Source organism: Lissotriton vulgaris, chromosome 8 (assembly GCF_964263255.1).
Source record: "Lissotriton vulgaris chromosome 8, aLisVul1.2, whole genome shotgun sequence".
In the NCBI taxonomy this organism is placed as follows: domain Eukaryota; kingdom Metazoa; phylum Chordata; class Amphibia; order Caudata; family Salamandridae; genus Lissotriton; species Lissotriton vulgaris.
Genome location: NC_141696.1, coordinates 1,126,485,163 through 1,126,508,280, shown reverse-complemented (window position 1 = coordinate 1,126,508,280; position 23,118 = coordinate 1,126,485,163). Strand labels below are relative to the sequence as shown.

Genomic DNA, 23,118 nt, shown 5'->3' with positions numbered 1-23,118 from the left:
ATAATTTCCACTGGACCGTAATAGAACATCTACAAGGTGCCAGTGAACAAAGGTTATTCGAGCTGGAACAAAGATGGATACACCGATTGTCATCCCACAAATTGGGATTGAATGATGACATCCCCTGGGGTAGTGTTTTGAAATGATACTGTTTTTTACTCTAGAAACAACCCCACTATCAGTTTGAAATCGATTTTAATCGATTAAAATCGACGATAACATTGAGGATTTTGTACACTATCAATGTTTAAACAATCTGAAGTTGATTCTATGCCCCACTCTATTCCATTTTTTTGTTCCACATTTTTCGTTCCACAGTTAATGAGTTATTGTTTCAGAAAAACGGGTCCTTAAACACATCCTCAAATATATTCCTAGAGACACTTTCTTTCATTCCAAAGAACCAAGAAAGACTAGATGTCATGTTCCAGAGTCTAAATACCATTAACACACTTCAAGGGCTTAACCACTGACGAGGCGCCCTATATATATTCTTATACCCCCCTATATATATTCTTATACCAACACTAACAATGACAACCGTATGATTGGCCCAAGGTTAACGGTCTAGTCATGAATAGAAACAGACCGTAAGTGTATACACGCTAGCGACCGGAAGTGTATACACGCTAGCAATTGACTTCATTACCAAATCAAGCCATATGCCCCCTTTAACATAATTAGGTATTATAATGTTGGCTTTTAACAAAAGATTGAAAAATAAAAATAAACCATTCGAGCACAATTCAAAGTATATGAACACCAATCCCCGAGTGTCACGTGTTTACGTGACGTTCCGTGACGCATTACGTTCCACGTCCAAAACACGGAAGTAATAATAACGGGCCGGGAACGCCAAGACAGCACGATCCGGGCCACAGGGTAGAATCGAATAGGTGCACAAACGGCGAGCCTTCCAGCAGCAAGTGAGTGATGCGGCGCGTAGTAGAGTTGGCCCCTCAAGAGGGTTTTACTCTCTATATTTATTTTGAAAAATCTAACCTAGATGGCTGGTAGAAAACTATATTTTACCTAACCAGCTCGTGTTTTGGGTCCAAACAGGTTTGACTGGGAGTGAAAATATGCCTAACCCTTTGAGCCCATGAAGCGTGTTGCACCTTGAAGCAACGTAAGTGCAACATATTCCCTGTCAATGGCTAAGTCTAATACTTCTATTGGCTATCTGGCCCCTATTAAGGGTTCCTGAGACCTAGGTTCTAAGAATGTTATGCTGATATTATGAACTTTTCAATTAAATGAATTTTTGAATCCTGCTGAAATTAAATAATTCAGAAATCAGTAGATATATGGAAATTTATATTCCAATCACCTTTGACTTTAAAAATATTAAATTTCACAAACATGAATTGTCCTGTAAGTAGCTGAGGGGACAATTCTAATATAAGATACAATGAACATGTTTTATATTGGTCATGTATTTCAAAAGGGATGCACGTTAAAAGAATTGAAATGTCTGTTTGTCTACAGAAACTCCACCTGACGATTAGCAGGAGTCCTGAGGACGGGTAAAACCGTGAGTTGGTTTGAGGAGAGTAAAAATTACTTGATCTTCTTTTGTTTCCTAACGGTGTGGGCATGCCTTAGCGTGCTTGGACCCCCGTAGGATTTGTTCCCTTTTTTATAATCTGGTCCTGAAGAAAGCTGAGCTGACTATAGCACTACCAGCAGAAACATGTTGACCATGCACTTTTTAAAGTCCCTGGATAAAAATTGAAAATTCCAGTGACTCCACAGTTTTCAATGTTAACAACTGGCCCTTAATAACGTTTGTTGAGGCACAGTTGTGATCTTTTACAATACACCTTTTTCACTGATCACTCCCTTCACACACACCAGCTCCGCTGCACTTGCAGGCGTGGTAGCACACAGGTGGGATAGTCGGCCCCCCCTGTGACCGAACCCCATGATGAAGCATGTCACCTCTAGGGTGAGTGAGGGTTCTTTTAGAAAATAAATAATTTTTCTATCTACACTGCCTCCCTCATTGCTTAATGACCATTCACATTTAGGTAGGTTTCACCTTTTTTTCACTGTGATATAGGGTTTCACTCGTGTCGTATTGGCGCTCTTTTGTTGATAATAGGTAGCTCTAAAACCTGCCTGGTTTGGATGTAATATGTTGTTTGTCTCTAGGAATTTTGAAAGTTGTTTATTGACCAGGGTTTCAGCACATTTACATAGGGCGGGGAGTTGTGATATGGGTCTCAGGTTGGTTAGGACAGATGGATCATGTAACGTTTTTTTTTGTAGGGGTTTTACTATCGCCGTCTTCCATGTGCTGGGGATTTCCCCCGACTGGAGTGAGGCATTTACAATGGCATTAATCATGGGGTTGAGCTCATCTTTAATTGCGTGGACCAGTGCAGGGGGGGCAGGGATCAAGTGGTGAGCCTGATTTAATTTTTGACATTGTATGAGATATGTCAAGCAAATCAGTTGTAGTGAAAGTATTCCATCTGGTTTTCTCTGGATTAGTTTCTGAGGCTAGGTTATCAGTGTTTACGATGATTTCAGGGAAGTGTTTTGTAATGTTGACTATTTTTTGTTCAAAGTAGTCTGCGATCTCATTGCAGAAACTCTGTGATGGGGGTATTTCCTGCGACAGAAACCTTGGGTCACGAAAGCTTTTTACTACACGAAATATCTCTTTTTGATTGTTCTGAGAAGTTTCTATCTTGTTTGTGAAATAGTTTATTTTAGTCTGTTTAATTTTTGCATGGTAGTTTCGTCTGGCTGTTTTAAAACTGTCCTGGTCATCCTTTTTATAGTGCTTACGCCATATACGTTCGAGTTTGCGTACTGTACGTAGTGTATCTTTTAAATCGTTTGTGTACCAGGCAGCTGAAATTTCCCCTTGTTTAGGTTTGGATTTATATGCTCCCCTTGAGATTATTTTTTCCCCTATGGTTCTCATCCATTTGTCGTAACTAAGGTTGTCAGCGGTCACATTCCCAGTTATCAGAGGTTTGTTTTCTTTAACCCATATGGGTAAGTCCGGGTGTTCAATTATTTTTGTCCAACATGGAGTTGGTTTCTGATGTCTGGGTCCATTTGGTTGAGTATTGTTAGTTTCCCTCGTTGCGAGGTGAAATGGTATAAAGTTATGGTCGGTCCACGTCTGGGGTAGAGGGGTGGATACTTTGATGGTATTAAGATTAGAACAGACACAGTCTAAGATATGGCCCGCAATGTGTGTGGGGTCCTTCGTAAGAATTTTTAGTCCAATCACCTGCATGATATCTTTAAAACATTGTACGTTTGGATCTGTCATATTATCGAGGTGAAGATTTATATCTCCCAGTAGTGTGAAATTAGCTGCTTTGAGCGTCAGAGCAGTAATTACTTCTCCCATGCTATCCAGGAAATGGTTCATTTGTCCTGGGGGGCGGTAGATTAGTGCTCCAGAGAACAGATGAGCCCAAAGTGAAAGCCTGCTGTTATTAAATAAATAAAGGCACGCAACAAAGCTTTGTCGGGATGTGGGTCGGGTCTGAAAGCGCTTGTGTTATTAAATGAATAAAGGTGCAGGCATGCTGTGTTGTGAGGTGGGAGGGTCTGAAAGCACCAATGTTGTTAAATAAATAAAGGTACAGGCGTGCTGTGTTGGGAGGTGGGAGGGGTTTGAAAGCGCCGGGTTTATTAAATAAATAAAGGCGCGGACATGCTGTGTTGGGAGGTGGGAGGGGTCTTCTTTGGAGGAAAGGCAATAAGGAAGGAAAGGCAGCCATCACGCTGCTCGGACAGAAAAACGAGACAGGAAAGGCACCCATCAGCTGAGCGCCAACGCTGCTCGAGGACAGCTGAGCACCAGCACTGCTCGAGGACAGCTAAAAACAAGAGTGCTTACAGGTGTTAACATAACATGCAGCGTAAAAGCCTGTGTAAAAGGGACAGTCCGTATGGGAGGTTAATACATTTGAAAAGGAGGGACTAGTCCGCTATTTCACCAACGAAAATCCCAAGGACAGTAAGAGGAGTAATTTGAAAAGATGCGGGGGGGCTTAGAAAAGATCGGAGGGGCTTCAAGCCCATATCCTGAATACAGCAGGTTTTTAAAGAGACAGCGCAAGTGCTGCCTAGGCGCAACCTAGAAATATTATTGATTACAAAAATAAAAACTTGAGAGGGCGTGGCTTGGCCTCTGCCAAAGTTGGCCACATACCAGCTGAGCTACGCTCTGTAAGCTACTTTGCTGTTCGATCTGGACGATATCTGCTATTGCGAGAGCCCACAACACCAGACGCGTAGGGAGACTTCACCCAGGGCTTTGTTAAAATCACCCCTGATTCTCCTTTGTTTCTCTGACTGCGGGGTGAGATCGGTGCGCGACAGAGTTTAAGGGCCTGTGGCGCGTGTAGCTGTGTGACCGCAGAACTGCGAAGTGGCTGGGCTTGGCTATGAGCCGCAGATTGTTGAACTGATTAATCTGGAGAGCCCAGGCACCTGTGAACAGCTGCGACGTGACAGCATTGGCTGGCAGTGGTCGAACGGGGCCTACCTGGGTAAGCGAGCGGAGACTGTTCTCGTGGCAGGCGAGGAGGCCCCGTGGACTGTGATGACTGCATTGGCAACATGAAGGGCTGACAAGCTGAATGGGAGTGGAGCCAGCCCGCGGAGAACTGCACTGATTGAGTAGGAGGCTGGGTATCGAGGTGATTATCGCACCTGAGGCCTCTTGCTGGCGCGCTGAGGGCCGCGTGAGACTATGGCGCCTTGGCCTGGAGGAATAAGGGCCTAGTAAGACCATAGGTCCGGAGTGTTCCGAGGGCTGGCAGACCTTGGGACCTGACGCAGAGGTGAGATTTGTGGTTTGGCTAAATTCAATTCTGTGGTGATTGTCACACTTGCAGCATCTTCCTACTGTCGGGTCTTGGGGCTCCCCATGAGAATGTGATGCCACGGCCCGGCGGAATTAGGGCCTAGTACTACCACAGGCCCAGAGTTCACCGAAGAGCAGGTAGACCTCGGGCCCTAACACAAAAGTGAGGTATGTTGTGTGGCTGAGCCCGGGCCTGGGTTGCGTTGGTGAATTTCAGAGTCTGTGAGACGCCCGGCGGGGTTAGAAACAAGCGTTAGGCAGAAATTCACCAGGCCTGAGTAGGAAGAAGTGTCCACGGAAAAAGTTCAGAAAGTTGTGCCCCATCAGGATGGTGAAGCCAAATGGGACTTGGGGCTCCCCAGAAGAATATAAAATGGCCAACTATGCGGTCCCGAAAGCTTCTATAGCAACAGAGGGAGGCACAGCTGAAGAACGCTCGTTATAGGCAATAATGGCGGTGATAAAATATGTGAAGGGCACTCTAGAGCCCAAAATAGACCCAATGACAATAGAGGTCAATCTGATATGGGCAGACTTTCAAAAACTCGGTAACAATGACTAAGGTCCAGATAGTCCAATTTCAGTCCACAACAAAGCATTTACAGACACAAGTTCAGTCCTTAAAGCAGCAGGCCACAACTATGGCAACAAATCTCGAATACCAAGAAGAAATAATATCAGGGCTGTGGGGGTAGCCAGAGGGAGTGGATAGTCCCAGTGTAGAGCCCTTCCTGGAGGACTGTATACCGAACACTCTGTGAACTAAAAGATTGTCCAAATTGTTCTCTGGTGAAAGGAAATTGGCAAGATCTTTAAATATTGTGACAAGGATGCAATTCTTCAAGCAGCAAGGGCAAAGGGAGATCTCCATTATGAAAATGCCCTGATTCGCTTCTTCCCCAACTTTACCCTACAGATCCAGCGCCAGCGACGTAGCTCTGAAGCAGTAAAGAGAGAACTCAAAGAACATGATTTCAAACACATGATGCTGTCCCCAGCAGAGCTTCGAGTGATAGCGAAGGGCATAACATGGCACTTCACATACCCGGAGGAAGCCTTGGAATGGCTGGATGGATGGCGTATGGCTGGCCAAAACGGATGGACTGGACCCCGGTGGGGCGGCGGAGGGCCAGACTGAGACAAGGCGGTGGAGGAGCCACAGGAGAGGCAAAATGAGGGGGATACTTCAGAGACAGTGTCACGAGGTGATGAGGTATTGAGCTACTCTATACATAAGCCTGTCCTGAAGGTAGATCATATAGGGCATGGGCTAGGCACCGGAACAGGGCAATAGACTTGGCTAGAATTGTAAGGAGGATGTATCTACGCAGAGACCAGGGCGGCTTCTCTGTGAAGGTGGAGGAGTGTTGTCCAACTAACCAAATTTCCCTCAAATATAGACAAATAAAATGGTAGTAAACTTCGTTTCGTTTCGTTTCATTAGCTTTATTCGATTTTGAAGTATAAAATCATAAAAGCACATTGCAATATATAATCAACATTTCATCTCATTTTACAACATGTAATATTATGGCATAAAAGTCTTTAAAAGAAAACATGTACCAAATAGATCATTGCGGAGTATATTAGGTCAAGTCTGGATGTTAGTGCCCCTCGCCCTGGCATCATTTCGCCCAACCAAAAGTGTCTCTCTTCTTTAAAGTTGTATAGGGACCCACTAGTGTCTCTTAAGGAGAAATGGGAGCAGGAAGTGGGCGAGCTAGATGAACATGAATGGAACGAGGCACTGGCTTCCCCTAAGGAAGCGGGCATATCGGCCAGAATGAGGCTCATCCAACTTAAAGTTCTACACAGAACATATTACACCAGGACTCTGCTTCACCGCATACAACGGTCCCCTGACCCCTTCTGCTTGCGAGGCTGCGGGGAGGAGGGCACACTCTTTCACACATTCTGGGATTGTTCAGTTATTCACACCTATTGGCGTCGGGTCATGCGCACATTGTCACAGGTGCTGGGGGTCTCGGTGTTGCCGGAGCCGCGACGATGCCTCCTCAACGTGTGGGAGCCAACTGACTTGTCCCGGCATGGCCGCCTCTGGGTAACATTGGGGATGATGGTGGCTAAGCGAGACATCGCGCAGCGCTGGGGGGTGGCGGACCCCCCGACGGCCTCACAGTGGTGCATAAATATGGACAGGGCCATGATTACAGAAAGGGCGGTTTACTTGAACAGGGCCTGTCCGGCCAAATGGAACAAGGTGTGGTCCCCATGGAACGCCTACCGGGGCGACATCTGCGATCCACTACCTGAGGACGACCCATTAGACTCGGATGAGGACGACGGGTTGGAATGAGGAGGGCTGATTAGTGTGGGGGGTACTTCAGGGGGGGATGGGGGGGTAGAGATGGTTCGCTCACACCCTAACTTGCCTTGTGGGCGTGCATGAGGTTGGTTTCAACTCAGGAATAAACTCATGTCTAACTGGCAATAAGCATACTCCTTGATCGTACTGTGACTTCCAGGAGTTTTGAATGTTCTTTTCTTTAGGTAAAAAACAGAAAATGAAAACCTCATTCATCAAGCATGGACCATTTGTATTTAACCTTCACCACTCGCTTACCGATCTTTACCTTCATGACTTTGGCAATTACCAGCACAATTGTATTGTAAAGAACGTTCTCCTTTGACACCTTGAATAGCGGCCGGCCCATTCGGGTTGTAGGCGACAAGCTGTGTAAAACTGTGAAGGTATAATAAAGGTTTTCAAAAAAAAAAAAAAAAAAGTTGTATAGGGGAGAAAAGCTTCTCTGGGATAAAAGTCAGATAGTCCCCAGGTGTGTATAGGCCCATCTCCTATCTGTGGTTGCCAGGTCTGGAGGTATGGGACAACATTACTGTTTCTAAACTTTATTAACACCAGGTCGCCAGGTCTCTCTTTTCGAAGCGGGCCCAGCCAACCCACCCTTCTAACACCTAGTATTCTACCGTCGATATCAGGAGGCAGGGGTCTATTCTTTGCTAACCAAAACAGTGTCTTATTTGTTAGTTCTTGTTGACTTTCTGTTTTTCCATTAGTAAGTACTGGGACTCCAGAAAGGACGCACACAAACGGGGCAGCCTCCGGTGGTAGTTGTGTGTGGTTAGATTTTTGTGGAATATTCACTGGATGGGGGAGTGATCTTTTGGATGGTTTAGTTACTTTATTCAGCCCCATTTCACGTGAACAACTATGTGGTATTGTACGTTTTGCGGACACATTCTGGATAGTTGGAATTAACGAATGCGATGCTACTGGTCGGAGTTGGTTGAGGTTACTTTGAGGAGTTATTCGAAGAGACTGTGAGTGATTAGAGCCGACCGTAGTTTTTAGAAGTAGTGAATTTGTCTTAGTCATTTCCTCAATTGCCATGATCCTCTCCCCGAGATTATTCATTCTTTCTATCAGGGGATGTATCAAAGAGTTGATCATGGTTTGCATCTGAGCCAAGAGGGTTGGTGAGGTAAGGGATACAGGGACTAAGAGTTTCGCGGGATCCTTACATGTTTCTGGGGAAAGGGTAATAAGCAATGGTGAAAGATCCGGGAGGGACAATATGGGGTTAATGTTATCTATAGCAGGTGAAGAGATTGGCGTACCCAGGAGATTTCCATGTGATGGAGATAATATGCAGGAATGGGTACTTGTAATGATTATGGGACGGGTAGAAGCACTAATTTGCTCAGCGGTGGTCTCGACAGCAACATACTTGGTGTTACATAAGCTATTAAGTTCCTCTAACAGAGATAAGCTTTGTGGGGCGGCAATTAACTGTGGCGGAGAGGAGTCACTTCTGGTACAGTCTATTGACAGTTGTCTTCGTTCTGTCGTTACTGTTTTTTGGACTTTCAGTGGTGTTGTTTTGGTGAAATAGTGGACCAACGTCCCCTTAGCCAGGTCCCTTGTCTGTGTGGAGTTATTTCGGCCCCCTTGCGTGTCATGATCTAAGTAGCAACGGACAAGGGATGTTTCCAAAACAAGTTATTTTACCTCCCTCTGGTGCACGGCCACGGGGGGGTGGCCCGGCCCGTCCTCCTCTGGCCTCTGATGGCCGCAGATGGCCCCGCCCTTGTCCCAGGCTTCTCCCGGCGCGTCCCGCGCGCGATCCCGCGACGCGGGGTCTTGCCTCCCTGTTGTAGCGCCTCCGGGCACGGAAGTTGCGTGGGCGGCTTCTGCCGCAAAGCAGGGTGGGGGATGTAGTCCCTGTGTTTGGTAGCGCTGGTAGCGCTGGGTCAGCAGCGGCAGCGCCAGCCTTCACCCCGGTAGGGCGACCAGCGGTGCTGCAGCCAGGGAGCTCTTCACTCGCTCCTCAGCCCCTCCTTTCCAGAACGAGCGTCCCCACTCCGCCGGGTCTTGCCTCCCTGTTGTAGCGCCTCCGGGCGCGGAAGTTGCGTGGGCGGCTTCCGCCGCAAAGCAGGGTGGGGGATGTAGTCCCTGTGTTTGCTAGCGCTGGTAGCGCTGGGTCGGCAGCGGCAGCCTTCACCCCGGTAGGGCGACCAGCGGTGCTGCAGCCAGGGAGCTCTTCACTCGCTCCTCAGCCCCTCCTTTCCAGAACGAGCGTCCCCACTCCGCCGGGTCTTGCCTCCCTGTTGTAGCGCCTCCGGGCGCGGAAGTTGCGTGGGCGGCTTCCGCCGCAAAGCAGGGTGGGGGATGTAGTCCCTGTGTTTGGTAGCACTGGTAGCGCTGGGTCAGCAGCGGCAGCCTTCACCCCGGTAGGGCGACCAGCGGTGCTGCAGCCAGGGAGCTCTTCACTTGCTCCTCAGCCCCTCCTTTCCAGAACGAGCGTCCCCACTCCGCCGGGTCTTGCCTCCCTGTTGTAGCGCCTCCGGGCGCGGAAGTTGCGTGGGCGGCTTCCGCCGCAAAGCAGGGTGGGGGATGTAGTCCCTGTGTTTGGTAGCGCTGGTAGCGCTGGGTCAGCAGCGGCAGCCTTCACCCCGGTAGGGCGACCAGCGGTGCTGCAGCCAGGGAGCTCTTCACTCGCTCCTCAGCCCCTCCTTTCCAGAACTTCATTTATCATTATTTTAGTTTTTATACCCCATCCTGAGCCGAGTGTCAGGATGGAGGGCGGGGGGAGGGGCTTTCTAGTTTCTGCTGCTGCTAGTCGGGCAACAGGAGAAAGCAGTGATAGGCAGGGCACTTAGGTTTAAACAAAGCATGTCTTTTTTGGCGACGGCCAGCTAGACATGCGTAGTGTAAACCACTCTATCCCAGCTGTCTTAAGACAGCTGGGTTAGAGACCGCATTGGGCTCGAGACCGCATTGGGCTCCAGTGCCATCGTGAGCTGCGAGAGAGGGTTACTGAAGCTTCCTGGTCCCTCTGCTTTGTATCCTGCTTGCCTTCCTGGACCCGAACGAGGAGGACGTCACGTCAGGATCGAAGGGAAGTGTATATTTTTTTTATTTGTTAACTTACTTTGTTTCCTCCTGCCCCTCTACCCTCTTTACATGCTAGCCGCCTCTGCATACAGATGCATGTAAAGACTCCTGGTACACCTCAAAAGACACTAATTGACTCAAGGGCATCTTGTAATTCCAGTATAGATTCGTAAAACGGGTATATGCCATGTATATTTTTCTTTGCAGGTTGCCGCGGCGAAGCTGAGACAACCCCTCTTATTTTTAGTGAACGTTATTCTCAGGGCGACAGACGCTCTGCCGGTTGGGGAATTGAGGAATGCAGGACCCATCTAGCAGGGTAGAAGAGTGTTATATTTGGGGAAAGTTGAGTTCTTATTACAGTGTCACATTTTGGAATGTACGTGCTCAGTTATGGTGTGAGTGGAGCCAATGTCTCACAGAAGGATAGATACAAGGGGAGGCAGTGACTCACTGTCTACTCTGGGAGGATCCGACGGGGAGAATCTGCCATTTGTTACTTATGTCTGGGACTCCAGCACAACTGTTAAAAGTATGGTCTTGGAATGTCAATGGCCTCAATGATAAAGAGAAGAGTGGTTTTACAATTCATTAAGAGGCATGCCCCGGATGTTATCTTATTGCAAGAAACAAACTTGATGGGGAATCATTGTAAAGCACTTGACAGATTGGGATACACATTGGTAGCACATGCAGGTTACACTACAGGGTCCTGGGGTGTGGGAGTACTGTGTAAGAGCGCGCTGCCTTTTACCCAAACGAAAATATAGAGTGATCCTCTGGGTCGATTTGTGGCGGTGAGTGGCCAATGGGATGGGCAGACTATTAATCTCTGCTCGGTTTATGTTTCACCCCAGCTACAGGCCCCTACATTTGATCTGTTGGGCTTGCTGCTTCTGGAGCTCTCCGAGGGTAGACTGATTTTAGGAGGTGACATGGATGACGTGGTCCCATTGAATTAGATTTTAGGAAGGGATCTCTTCTGGGAGGGTTTGGGCCCTCTACTGGACTTTTTGCTGGCGATGGGTTTGAGTGATATATTGCTTTATCAACACCCTGAATTCTAACAATTCACCCACGTCAAAGGCTTATGTGAGCCTCACCCGTTTGACTAGCTGGTCACACAGACTCACTGCCTGGGTGATTTTAAGAAGGCCTTACTTGTAGTACAGGGAGTATCCTATCACTCCCCAGTTGAGGCAATACTAGAAGGTCCGGTGAGAGATTATGTTTTACCCACTAAGATGGACCCGTGGTTCCTTAAGGATAAGAAATTTAAACTAAGTATGAGGGAACGGACAGAGTTATTTTTTATGTAAAACCTGGGGTCAGTGAGCTCGCTGTTAACACTGTGGGAGGCGTTTAAAATGGTGATCAGGGGCCAAGCCCAAGCCCAGGTGGGGGTGATAAGGAGGCCAATAAACTGCTGGCGTGGCTCGATAAAAGAGATGCGAGTAGTAGATGGGTCCCAGAGATAGTGGATGGGGACGTGAAGTGACACACCACTGAAAATGAGGTGGCTGAGGCGTTCGCAACTTATGATGAGACACTATAAACATACACATCCGAGATAGCAGAGACAGATTGTTTGGATTTTTTTTTTTTCAAAGGTATATTTATTGAGTTTTAGAAATAGAAAGCAAAAACAAAGAAAAAGACACTGGTGCCAGATAGCAATTTTTCCCACACAAGGGATTCAGAGGATACCATCACAATGGACTATGGGAGCACAACATAGAGGACCTGTAAAGCCGGTTCAAAGTCGATGTCTATTAGAAACAGTGATACAATCGGGTCTGAGTCCTGAGCACCCCGGCTGTTAATTCGCTACTCAATCGGTAGTCCAGTAGTCCGCACAGCCAGCTCGGGGAATAGCCGCTCTGGAGCCCTCCATAGTCCGCTCCCAGCCGCCAGGCAGTGTCGTAACCAAAGAAACCAACAACCCCCAACAGAGCCCCCCCCTACCCTCACCCCACCCCCCCCACCCCACCCCCCGTGGTGGCGACCAAGCTCACAATCACATCCAAGTCCAGGCACCCCGCAGCTTAAAATTGAAACAGGTGGAGTGCACGTAGTGCCGAGGGACAGACTGCTGACGGTAGCCCCCTAGAGAGAAATCGAACTAAAGGACCCCACTGAAACATGAAATTCTTAAAGTTACCCAAAAATATATCAGACAATCTTTCCATACTTAGCAGACGCCACAGCCGCGCATGCCACAGCGAGATCGCTGGTGCGCTCGGTTTCTTCCAAGCAGCTGCCACTGTCATTTTAGCAGCACCCAGGCACAGCCAAATAGTACGTTTGTCAGCTCTAGTTTGGTGTTCCAACATCGGATCACGGAGTCCCAGCAGGACATAATCCATGGACTCCGGGATCGGATAACCTATCACCTCCTTGATATGGGAAAGGATCTCCGACCAAAAGGGCTTAATGGTGGGACAATCCCACCAAATATGGCGGAAGTCTCCCAATGAGCCGCAACCCCGCCAGCACCTGTCTGAGGACGATGGGAATATACGATGCAACTTGGATGGGTAGAGGTACCAGTCATACATTAGTTTCAGATGTGCCTCCCTGAGATCCATCGAATGGTTATGCGCCTTGATATCCCGCCATAACCCTGCCCATTCGCCGTTCGATATGTCCCTACCAAGGCAGGACTCCCAATGCTCCATGTACCGGGGACGAGGGAATATGACGGTGTCCAATAACAATCTATATATGAAGGAGATCGTCCCCTTCATACAAGAAGTGCGAAGGATAAACGCCTCGAAGGACGTTAATGATCTCGTGGCCGCATCTCGTGTACCCGGCGAAGTGGCCCAGTGCAGAAGCTGAGTATGATGGAACCGTTCAGTGGGCGGGACACCATAGTCCCTCATGCAGTTCTGGAAGGTAAGGGGAGATGTCCCATAAAACAAGTGGGTTAGCGCTCTGCAGCCGCCCTCTCTCCAAAGTTCGAATGAGCCATCACATAAAGCCGGTGGGAAGGACGGATTCAAATGAATAGGGGTAAATGGTGATGGGAAGGTGGTCCAGCGTTCATCGCAGCTGACTGTGTCCCAGACTTTCAGGACTGTGCTAGTGGGGGTGCATATATACGCATTCTTAGGCCGATCAGCCTTAGGCTTCCAGGCCAAATCCCAAATGGACCTCCCAGCCACACTTCGCTCCATATGTAGCCAATGTTTCTCCGATAGCTGCTGTGACCATTCGACCAGCACCCTCAATTGTGCTGCTTTATAGTATAACTGCATGTCCGGGAACCCAACCCCCCCTCCCCCCGTGGCTTTCGAAGGACAGCAAACGGGAGCCGCGCTCGGCCTCCCTGCCACACAAATTTCAGCATCAGGGTTTTCAGGCGGCGGAAAAAATCCAACTCTACCGGTATGGGCAGAGCCTGCAAGAGGTATAAGAATTTGGGTAGCAGTACCATCTTAATTGCATGGATCCGGCCCATCCAGGAAATGAATTTCGGCTTCCACTTTTCCAGCTCCCCACGGACCGCCGCCAGAGCAGGGGGGAAGTTAGCCGCAAACAGCCCGCCCAAAGTGGCGGTTAATCTAACACCGAGATACAGCAAAGAGGAAGAGGACCACGAGAGGGGCGTGAGCATGCGTATCCGCTCCACTTCAGTGGGAGAAAGAGTCAAATTCAGAATGTACGACTTATCCAGGTTAACCTTAAATCCCGCCACCTCTTCGAAGTCCGATAGGACCGCGTGAACATGGGGCAGCGAGTGGGCCGGGTCCCCGATCGACAGAAGTACGTCATCCGCAAACAAAGAGATCTTATGTTGTTCGCCAGAGAAGGGAAGGCCGGTGATCTGTTCCCTTTCCCTAATGGCAAGTGCTAGTGGTTCTATACTAAGAGCAAATAGGAGCGGGGAAAGGGGGCAACCTTGCCGTGTGCCCCAAGAGTGGGGAAAGCAGGCGGACCTATGTCCATTGACCAATACCCTAGATGTAGGCTGGTCATAATTGGCCCCGATCATCGTCACGAATTGAGGAGAGAACCCAAAGGCCTCCAGCGTTAGCTTTAGAAACCCCCAGTCGACACAGTCGAAAGCTTTCTCCGCATCAAGACCCACCAATACAGCCGGTATGCGGAACCTGTTGGCTTTCTCGATCAGGTGCATCACCCGTCGTAGATTATCATGGGTTTGCCGCCCTTTAATGAACCCAGATTGGTCGGGATGGATAATAGCAGGCATCAAATCTTGAAGCCGCTTTGCAAGAATCGAGGAGTACAGTTTGGCATCAAGGTTGAGGAGTGCTATGGGGCGATACGAGGAGCACTGGGCGGGATCCTTCCCCGGTTTGGGGAGAATGGTGATCATAGCCTCGGCCATCGTTCCCGAGGTCTTCCCCTCAGTAGCCATTGCATTGAAGAGAGAGACTAAATAATCACAGAGTTCTCCCGCAAAAGACTTGTAAAACGAAGCCGTATATCCGTCAGGCCCGGGAGCTTTGTGGGGTTTTAGAGCTTTTATAGCGTCCAGCACCTCGTCCCTGGAGATGGGGGCCGAGAGAAGGTCATTCCACTCCCTGGATACTTGAGGTATAGGGAGACCAGTTAGGAAAGCGGACTGAGCGTCCCTATCCAGGTCCTCTCCTCTGTACAGATCAGCATAGAAGCGGCCAAAGACAGCAGCCTTGTCCGCATCCCGATGTTGTTCTTTCCCCGTCTTATCCCTAATGCCCCCAATGTACTCACGCTCCCGTTTATCTCGGAGTTGTCTCGCTAAGTGCCTCCCAACCTTGTTCCCCTGCGAGTAGGAGGTCCTCCGCAGGCGCAGGAGAGTGAATTCAGCCCTGTTATTATAGTGGGCCCGGATTTCCCTCGAACAGCAGTTAAATGTCTCAGGGTCACTCAGGACGGGCTAGCTTTATGTGCCTGTTCTAACACAGCCAATTCAGCCTCTAGGCCCTCCCGTTCCTTCCTCCTCTGTTTATTAAGGTTAGCATTAAGGCTCAGACAGGTACCCCGCAGAGAAGCCTTACAGGCATCCCAAGTGGTATACACCGAGGTGTCTGAAGGCGGATTAAGTTCCATAAAGTCCCGAATGGCCTTCCTCAGTTTCTTGCAAGAGGCATCATCCCGCACCAGTGCAGCGGGGAAATACCATTTCTTCCACCCGTCACCCCCCATCGACCACTGTAACCCCAGAACGATCAGGCTATGGTCCGACACAGAAAGCGGAAAGATGCTGGAGACTCGGATGTCCCCCCGCAGTGCCTGGCTCACAAAGATGTGATCAATTTGAGAGTAAGACAGATGAACAGGTGAGAAGAAGGTATAGTTTCTAGACTGGGGGTAAAGAAAACGGCAACTATCAATCAGTCCCAGGTCCCCAACTTGCCGCTGCGTCTCAGTGGAAAAGACCCCAGCCCCCGTTCTTCGTGTGCACGAGCTGTCCAGGTCCTTGTCCCACACCATATTGAAGTCCCCCAATAGGAACAGCTGGCCCTCCACAAACTCCCCCACCTTCCCCAACAGTGTTTGTAGAAAGCCATTCTGTGTAGCATTGGGCACATGCACCACCACAAAAGTGCACAAGCGACCATACAGCGACCCCTTCACCATCAGCCATCGCCCCTCCTTATCCCCACTCACCCCCACCGCTTGGAAGTGGAGGGACGCTCTGAATAGAATTGCAACCCCCCTGTGCTTAGTAGAGGCAGGTGCCCTATAGATAAGAGGGAAGTGACGGTGTCGAAGCCTGAGCTCATCTTTCCTGGCCAGGTGAGTCTCCTGAAGACCAACCACATCAAGGTGGTGGTCCGACAAGTACTTCCACAATTTCTGCCGTTTCTGTGGGGAGTTCAGCCCCTTCACATTCCATGAGCCCACACTAATAGTTATGACTGATCAAGAACCCTCCCCTGCGCCCTGTGAAATGCAGTTTAGACCGGGACCGTCTCACCACCCTCCCTGGAATCCCTTTTGAGTCTCCAGGGCCGCTCCCATCCCGCCCCCAGCCACCCAATGCCACCCCCCCCCCCCGCACCACCCGCGTGCACATCACCGCAAAGCGCAACACAAGAACACCATTCGAAAGCAGAGTACCAAGAGCAGAACCCAGAGTTAAGCACCTCCTCAATTGGCAAAGTCTCACACACACCTCCATCGGTCGCCACCATCCACCCCCCCACAACCCCCCTGAGTCCCAACCTCCCCCTGTCGCCCCCTTGTCCCAAGACCCCCCCTCACCCCCTCCCCAGAAACAAAAAAACAGCAGAACAGAACTCAAGTAACTGAACCTGAACCGAGATGTCCTCAGTTCCAGCAGGCCAATGTTCGAAAGGTCCCCGCCGGACTGGAATCGGGGCAGGGGTATCGACCTAGCGACCCCCAGGGCCATGTTCCGGGGTGTCTCCTCCAAAAGTACAATCAAACCCCGAGAACCTCAGGCCCAGAGCCCCTCCGACGCCATACTCCAGTACCGGGGTCATGCTGCCCCAGAGCTTGTCTGAGAGTCCGCCTAGTGGCTGAGGCCACCGAAGCCACTGCGGCCCCCCTTTCTTGCACACTAGCCGTGGGGTCCGGCCGTCGCCGATCAGGTGATGGGCCCACTCTATGCCAGGATGAAGATCTATGCCGCCTCCTCGACGGCGAGCTATGGGCCTCCTGAGAGGGGGCCTCCTCCTCGATGCCCAGAAGATCTTTCGCTGCTCGCAGGGTATTGATCTGCACCAACCTATTCTGCCAACGAAATATAATTCGGAAGGGATGCCCCCAAGAGTAGGAGATATTGCGGTCCCGGAGGAAGGCGGTAACCGGACGGAAGTCCCTCCGCTTCCGTAGCGTCGATGCCGCCAAATCTTGGTAGAGCTGCGGGCGGTGGCCTCTAAATTGCAGTGAGGAGATGGTTCTAGCCTTTCTCAAAATGCGCTCCTTCAGCTGAAAGTCATGCACACAGACGAGGATATCTGGGGGCGGGCCCCCACCCCTTCTGGGCAATCCCACCCTGTGCACTCTGTCCATCTTTATGTCCTGCACCTCTTCATCCTCCAGGATCTGCACAAACAGGGCCTGCACGTATCCACGTAGGTCCCCAGCCTCACCGTCCCACGGCACTGCTTTGATACGAATGTTATTTCTCCTGGAGCGGTTCTCCAAGTCCTCCGCGTGGGTTTGCAGGTCCAGATTCTGCTCCGTGAGGCGGATGATGTCCTGTTGGAGCTGGTGTACATCATTTGCCATGCTCAAATCGTGGTCTTCAAGCGTCGCCACCCGCTCACCAATCCCATCGACATCTCTCCTCACCTCCCGGAGATCCGATGCCAGCTGCGAGCGAAGTTCGGAGATATCATCTTTAATGGAGGCAAAGAGTTCAGTCATGAACGCTTTAGTAGCAGGGGCATCATCGTCCGATTGCCTCGAAGAGCCACTGGCGCCAGGCGAGGCCGGCTGCTGCGACGATTTAGGGGCACCATCCTTCACCATCTTTCCCCTACGTAGCGAGGAGGTCATGTCGAGCTATCACCGCCGTGTATGGCGGGTAAAAACACCAATGTAGGGCTTAACCGGGGTATTGAGCTCGTTGACAGGGCGATAGCGTTACCCTGCTGGCCCCCTCAGCGGTCCGGCTGCAACCCACTCAGGGCGGCCACTGTCCAGCACAGAGTAGCAAATGACCAGCACCCACTTCAGGCCAAGATGCAGAGAAGGGACGAGAGAGCCACCACCGTGGTCTCAATGCTCATCCAGCTGGAGGCGTGTGAAGTCTGCGTTGGGTGCCCCCTAGCCAGCAGTCATTGCCAGAGGAAATGCAGGGCCGAGCCTCCCAGCGCCATCCAAGGACTCTTCAAAATGGCGCCGCTGGCGTGCCCGCCGAGTCCGCCCACCTCGTGGTCAGGCAGCAAAGCGTCCTGTTCGCTCGGACCGTTCTATGAGCTCCCCCGATCAAGTCCCAGCGTCACTCAAGGGGAACCAACCTCGGTTGCAGAATGCAGGTAGGCCGAGAGAGCACCCCCGGCGCCGCCGGCCAGGCCACCGCCCATTCAGGCCAAGACGCCGCTCCTGATCTACCTCCAGGCCAGCTCCGCTGAAGTAGCGACCCTCCGCCCCCCTCCGCCGGCTCCGCTCTCCCCACAGTCGCTCCGGCTCACCTCCGTCGTGCCTCGGTGGCGGAAGCAGCCGATCTCGCTCCCAGCCGGTCCGCCTCCGCCGGGACTCGGCCCGCCTGTCCACGGCCTCTCACTGCCGGTGTCTCCGATTCTTCCCTCCGTACCGCACCTGTGCACGGCGTCTCCGCAGGCAGGGCGCGTCTCCGCTCCCGTCAGGGCCGGGCCGGGGTCGCCAGCACTGGTCGGGCCCTTGAAGGGCCAGGCACCGCTCAGCCCGAGGCCGGACCCCTTAGTACGCGAGGTCGCTGCTTTACAGGCCGCAACTCGGCTCCGCTCTAGAGAGCACCGCAGGCTCCAAACCGCCCCGCTGGTGACACCGGATCACTCCGCCAGCCTCCACCTTCCAAATGGCGCCGGGCAGCACTCCCGGGACCCCGCTATTCGATGCTATTTCGATGCGGCGTCGGAGAGGCTCTGAGAAGCGTCCTACTCCGACGCCATCTTGGCCACGCCTCCTTGTTTGGATTTTTTAAGGGATGTAGCCCTCTCCCAGTTGTCTGCGGGAGACAAAGAAATGTTAGAAGTTGACTTGACGGTAGAAGAAATAAGCGCAGCTGGCAACAATGCGGCGTGCGCCCTACATTCTGGTAAAGTGGTGGGGCAGAGTGGCCTGCCTGTTGAATTATTTAAATGTATGTTAGATAAAATAGCAGAACAACTTTTGAATACATTCCAAGGGGCCAGGACAGATGGCACCCTATCCGTAGATCAAAGAACGGCAGTGATCGTGGTGCTTCCCTAAGAGGATAAGCCTCCAACAGATTGTGGGTCATCCAAAATCCATTTCACTGCTTAACTGCGAGGCCAAAGTTTTTGCCAAGGCATTATACCTGCACTTACGTAAAGTGATCACCTCACATATTCATCAGGATCAGTACGGATTTATGCCTCATAAAGGGACTAGACTGAATCTGCAGAGGTTGTTTTGGATTCTAAATGTAACAGAGTCTGCTTTCACTGGCCCGGCGGCCCTTCTGTCCCTAGATGCAAAAATGGCATTTGATAGCATGGAACGGTCCTATCGCTTTGCTTTCCTAAAACGTCTTGGACTTGGGCCTAAATTAGTTGGATGGGTTGAACTCCTATATGCCCAGCCATTGGCTTGAGTGCGAGTTAATGGCACGTTGCCCCGGTGTTCCCCATTTGGAAAGGGACGGGAAGGGGTACCCATTGTCCCCTATGCTCTTTACCTTGGCCCTTGTACCATTGGCGGTCTGGGTACATCAAGATTCCCTAATATGGGGTATACCTGTGGGTGAGGAGTGAAATGAACACATCCTACTATATGCGGACGATTTTCTGTTATACGTCACAAGTTTGATGCAATCCATTGATAGAATCTTGCAGAGCTTCCGCATATTTGGGAATTGTTCTGGATATCCTATAAACTGGGACAAGTCCCTGCTGTTCCCACTGGTGGAGGAATACCTTGCTTGACGTCTAGATGCAAAGTCCCAATTGAGATGACTGTGTTCAAATTAGGCCTGGGCAGAAAATTCCGTTCCGCTCGCGGAATTTGGGTAATTTCACGTTCCGCGGGGAACGCAAAATTGCCCAAAATTCTGCATTCTGCGACTTCGCAAAATTTTTTGCTTGTTCGCGTTCTCAAAATGCGTGTTCGCTAGATATTTTCCCCCGAGCACGCAAACCGCAATTGCGAACAGTAAAAAAGCATCGCAAATAAGCAATTCCGCGTGTTCGCAGAATTTCTGCGTGTTCGCGGAGATTTGAGTAACGCGATTACGCAAATTCCGCCCACCCCTAGTTTAAATACCCGGTGGTGTATGTGACCAGGAGGGTCAGATCTTCTATGTGCAAAGCCTGTCCATTTAATTGGACAGAATCAGTTGGGATCGCCAACACTGGCGGACACTTCCACTCTCATTAATGGGCTGTGCTACCATATTTAAAATGATGACACTACCACAACTACTATATATTTTGCAGAATACTCTCTTTCCAATTACAGAAGCCTTTTTTCAAAAGGTAAATGCTGAACTGCGGTCCCTGTTGTGCCCTCATGTACTGTTGACGGAGCACTGTGAAATAAGTTTTAAAAAAACTTACTTTACTGGCATGTTGCAGAACTCTGATGGTCAGACTTGTGAAATAAAAATAGATTAACTCAAATGTATTTGTTGTACAGTGAGTGGTACTTCTGTTGACCCTGACCAGAGCTTGTTCTTGCACTTTGCATTGGTTCTGCTCTGTTTATGAATCTTTCTGCTCGATGGTGGTGCATATGTGTGTGGTTGAAGATGTTGTGAATTTATATGATAAACTTACATAGTTATTCCTTTTCTGTGTATTTTCATGTTTCAGAGAGCAGCCGCATCAAAGAATGTTATTAGCTCAGAAGAGGAAAGTTATCCAATCAAGCATTCAAAAGCTAAACTAACCAAAGTGGCAGCTAAAGACAAATGTAGGTGGGCATAACATTTTGTATACATACATGTTGAAATACCATTGCCCTTCTCTGTTGTCATCTTTCATTTTGTTTTCTTCTACTCAGTATTGGTAATCTTAACTATCAATTAGAAAGTCCTCAGTACTATAGACTCACTATTTTGGACAGCATAATTACTGCTTCTCATGATTCCTGCATTTGTACGTCATTTATCTGTTCCTTTACACTCTGCCAGTCTCAGTGACAGTGTCTTGCATTGTTGTCTTAAGTTTTGACCTCGTCCACTTCAGGAGACGGCCTCTTCCACTTAATTTTTTCTGCAGAGAATTGTTTGACATTTTTTAAACACATTTTCTCAACTTTTCTTCTTGACAGAATTCAGGGAGTACAATGATGTGGCCCTATTCACAATGTGTCAATATTTTTTTCCCTAGTGCCAAACAAATCAGGAGGTATCGAAAATATGACAACATGGGCCCAGATTATGCAATGAAAGGGACTGCATGGTATGCACTCACCACTATGTCCATACACTATGGGTATTGGGTTCTTCTGGGATGATGGGGTGCTGACCGATTATTGGTTAGCGTCTAACCAATGGGGAATAAGAACTGGAGTCCGTGTTAACAAACCAATTGCTGTTTTTTCTCCTTTCCCGGACTTTTTAACCTGCTTCACAAAACTTTCCCACTAAAGAGCTCCTTTTTTGACAAGTTTCTTCATAGAATGTTTTGGGATGATCTTTCAAGCGGTGTTGAGAAAAGGGGGGGAGGGTCCCAAAACTCAAATTACCCATGCATTTTCCTTATACTTTTTTGGAATGCAATATAGAATAAACTGCTAAACTAAATGACACCAAATTTGGCAGGAAGCTACATCTTGGTCCAGAAAGTGTACTTTTGGTAATTTGGTGTAAATCCGTTGAGTGGTTTTAAAGAAATTCAAGGATCAAATATATTTGTATATCTGGACGGTTGGATTTGAGGGAATATCGAGAGAGACCCTCAAACCCAATTCAGAGAAATAGTGTGTTCTGATTGATCTAAGGAGCTTGGCTAATTTGCTCTCGCAGGAGCGAGTGCTCTGATTGACTGCCTGCACCATGAGATAAAATGTTCCATGCAGCCATTACAGTACCTGGGGACTGGGTCCCCTGCCCTGAGATTCTTTTTTTTAAAAGATATAAAGGGGCAGGATAGGGATACCTAGCTCTTATGGATGACTCCCAGAGGGCCTGTACTCCACCTTGATGCCAAAAAAAAGAAATGTTTTAAAAAAAGGTCGCCGTGTACAACAAAGAGGAGGGTGGAACACAACCCTGCTCCCCAAGCTCCTTTGATGGCCCGGGGACCCCATTCTCCAGGGCAAACTTTTTATAATTGGGGATGGAGGGCACAGTCCCCCTCCCTGGGCAGACTATGGCCCCAGGGACCCCATCCCCTGGTCCCAGCACCATTTGAAAGGGGAGGAGATGAGTATGCAGCCCCCTTCCCCGAGCCTCACTGAGGCCCTTGGGACCAAGATTTGAAATACCTTTCTCTCACAACAGGAAATAGAAGTATCAGAGAAGTATCAGAATGTCATTTCTTCACTCAATTTGACATTTCTACAGTCTGCCTCACTCTCAAGGTATATCTTGAATGTTGATTCCCCTGAAACCTTTCTGAGACTATTGGGTTTAAATGAAAAGCTTCACTGAATTTTCACAGGTTTTTTTTTTTTAGTAATGACCCATTCGTTTTTAGAGCAATAATGCGAGAATTCAATAAAGTCTTCAGGATTATATACTCCAGAATAATCCCATAATTTGTTGTCCAAGGTGCTATTTTAACCCCTCCCATAAATTCCAGAGGCAGCTGCCTGCCAGCATAACCTCCCATCTGTCCAAAGCAGCTGTCCTCTGTTCTTTACAACAACAACACATTGGATGCCCAATCGTTCACTGTAATTAGCCGGGTCTATACATACGTTTACCTGCTGTAGTTGGCTCATTAGTAGTGTTACTCAGTGCAACTTATCCAACCTGTCTTAAACCAAGACATAAACAAAGAAGTATTAATGAATTTGCAATAGACCAGCCCATGGGGAGGGTTTATATTTCACAGAACATGTTTGAAGTATGTGATTATACAAAATTCAGTATTTCAAAGTTGAAGGGGGCTCTGTAGGCTGATTCCTACCTGCGGTGTTGGTGCTCTGTCTTTCTGCCTTCCGGTCCCGGTCCGACGTTGCTGTTAGTGCTGTTGCGCGGAGGAGGGGGAAGGTCTGAGCCACACTTTCGATTTCCTTGTGGGGCAGGTCAGCGGTCTAGTCTGGGGAGGAGGGCCATAAATTGTGTATACCTGAGCAGACTCGCTCA

General features: G+C 49.4%; 1 protein-coding gene across 3 annotated transcripts in view; it reads left to right on the top strand.

Annotated features, from left to right (window-relative positions):
* Nucleotides 1-23,118, top strand: part of SETDB2 (SET domain bifurcated histone lysine methyltransferase 2) — a 535,415-nt gene that overhangs the window by 385,424 nt on the left and 126,873 nt on the right. For all 3 annotated transcript variants that reach the window (XM_086934967.1, XM_086934968.1, XM_086934969.1), the window contains one exon: nt 20,675-20,774. In XM_086934967.1, coding sequence (XP_086791093.1) covers nt 20,675-20,774 — 100 coding nt within the window. The remainder of the gene's footprint in view (nt 1-20,674; nt 20,775-23,118) is intronic.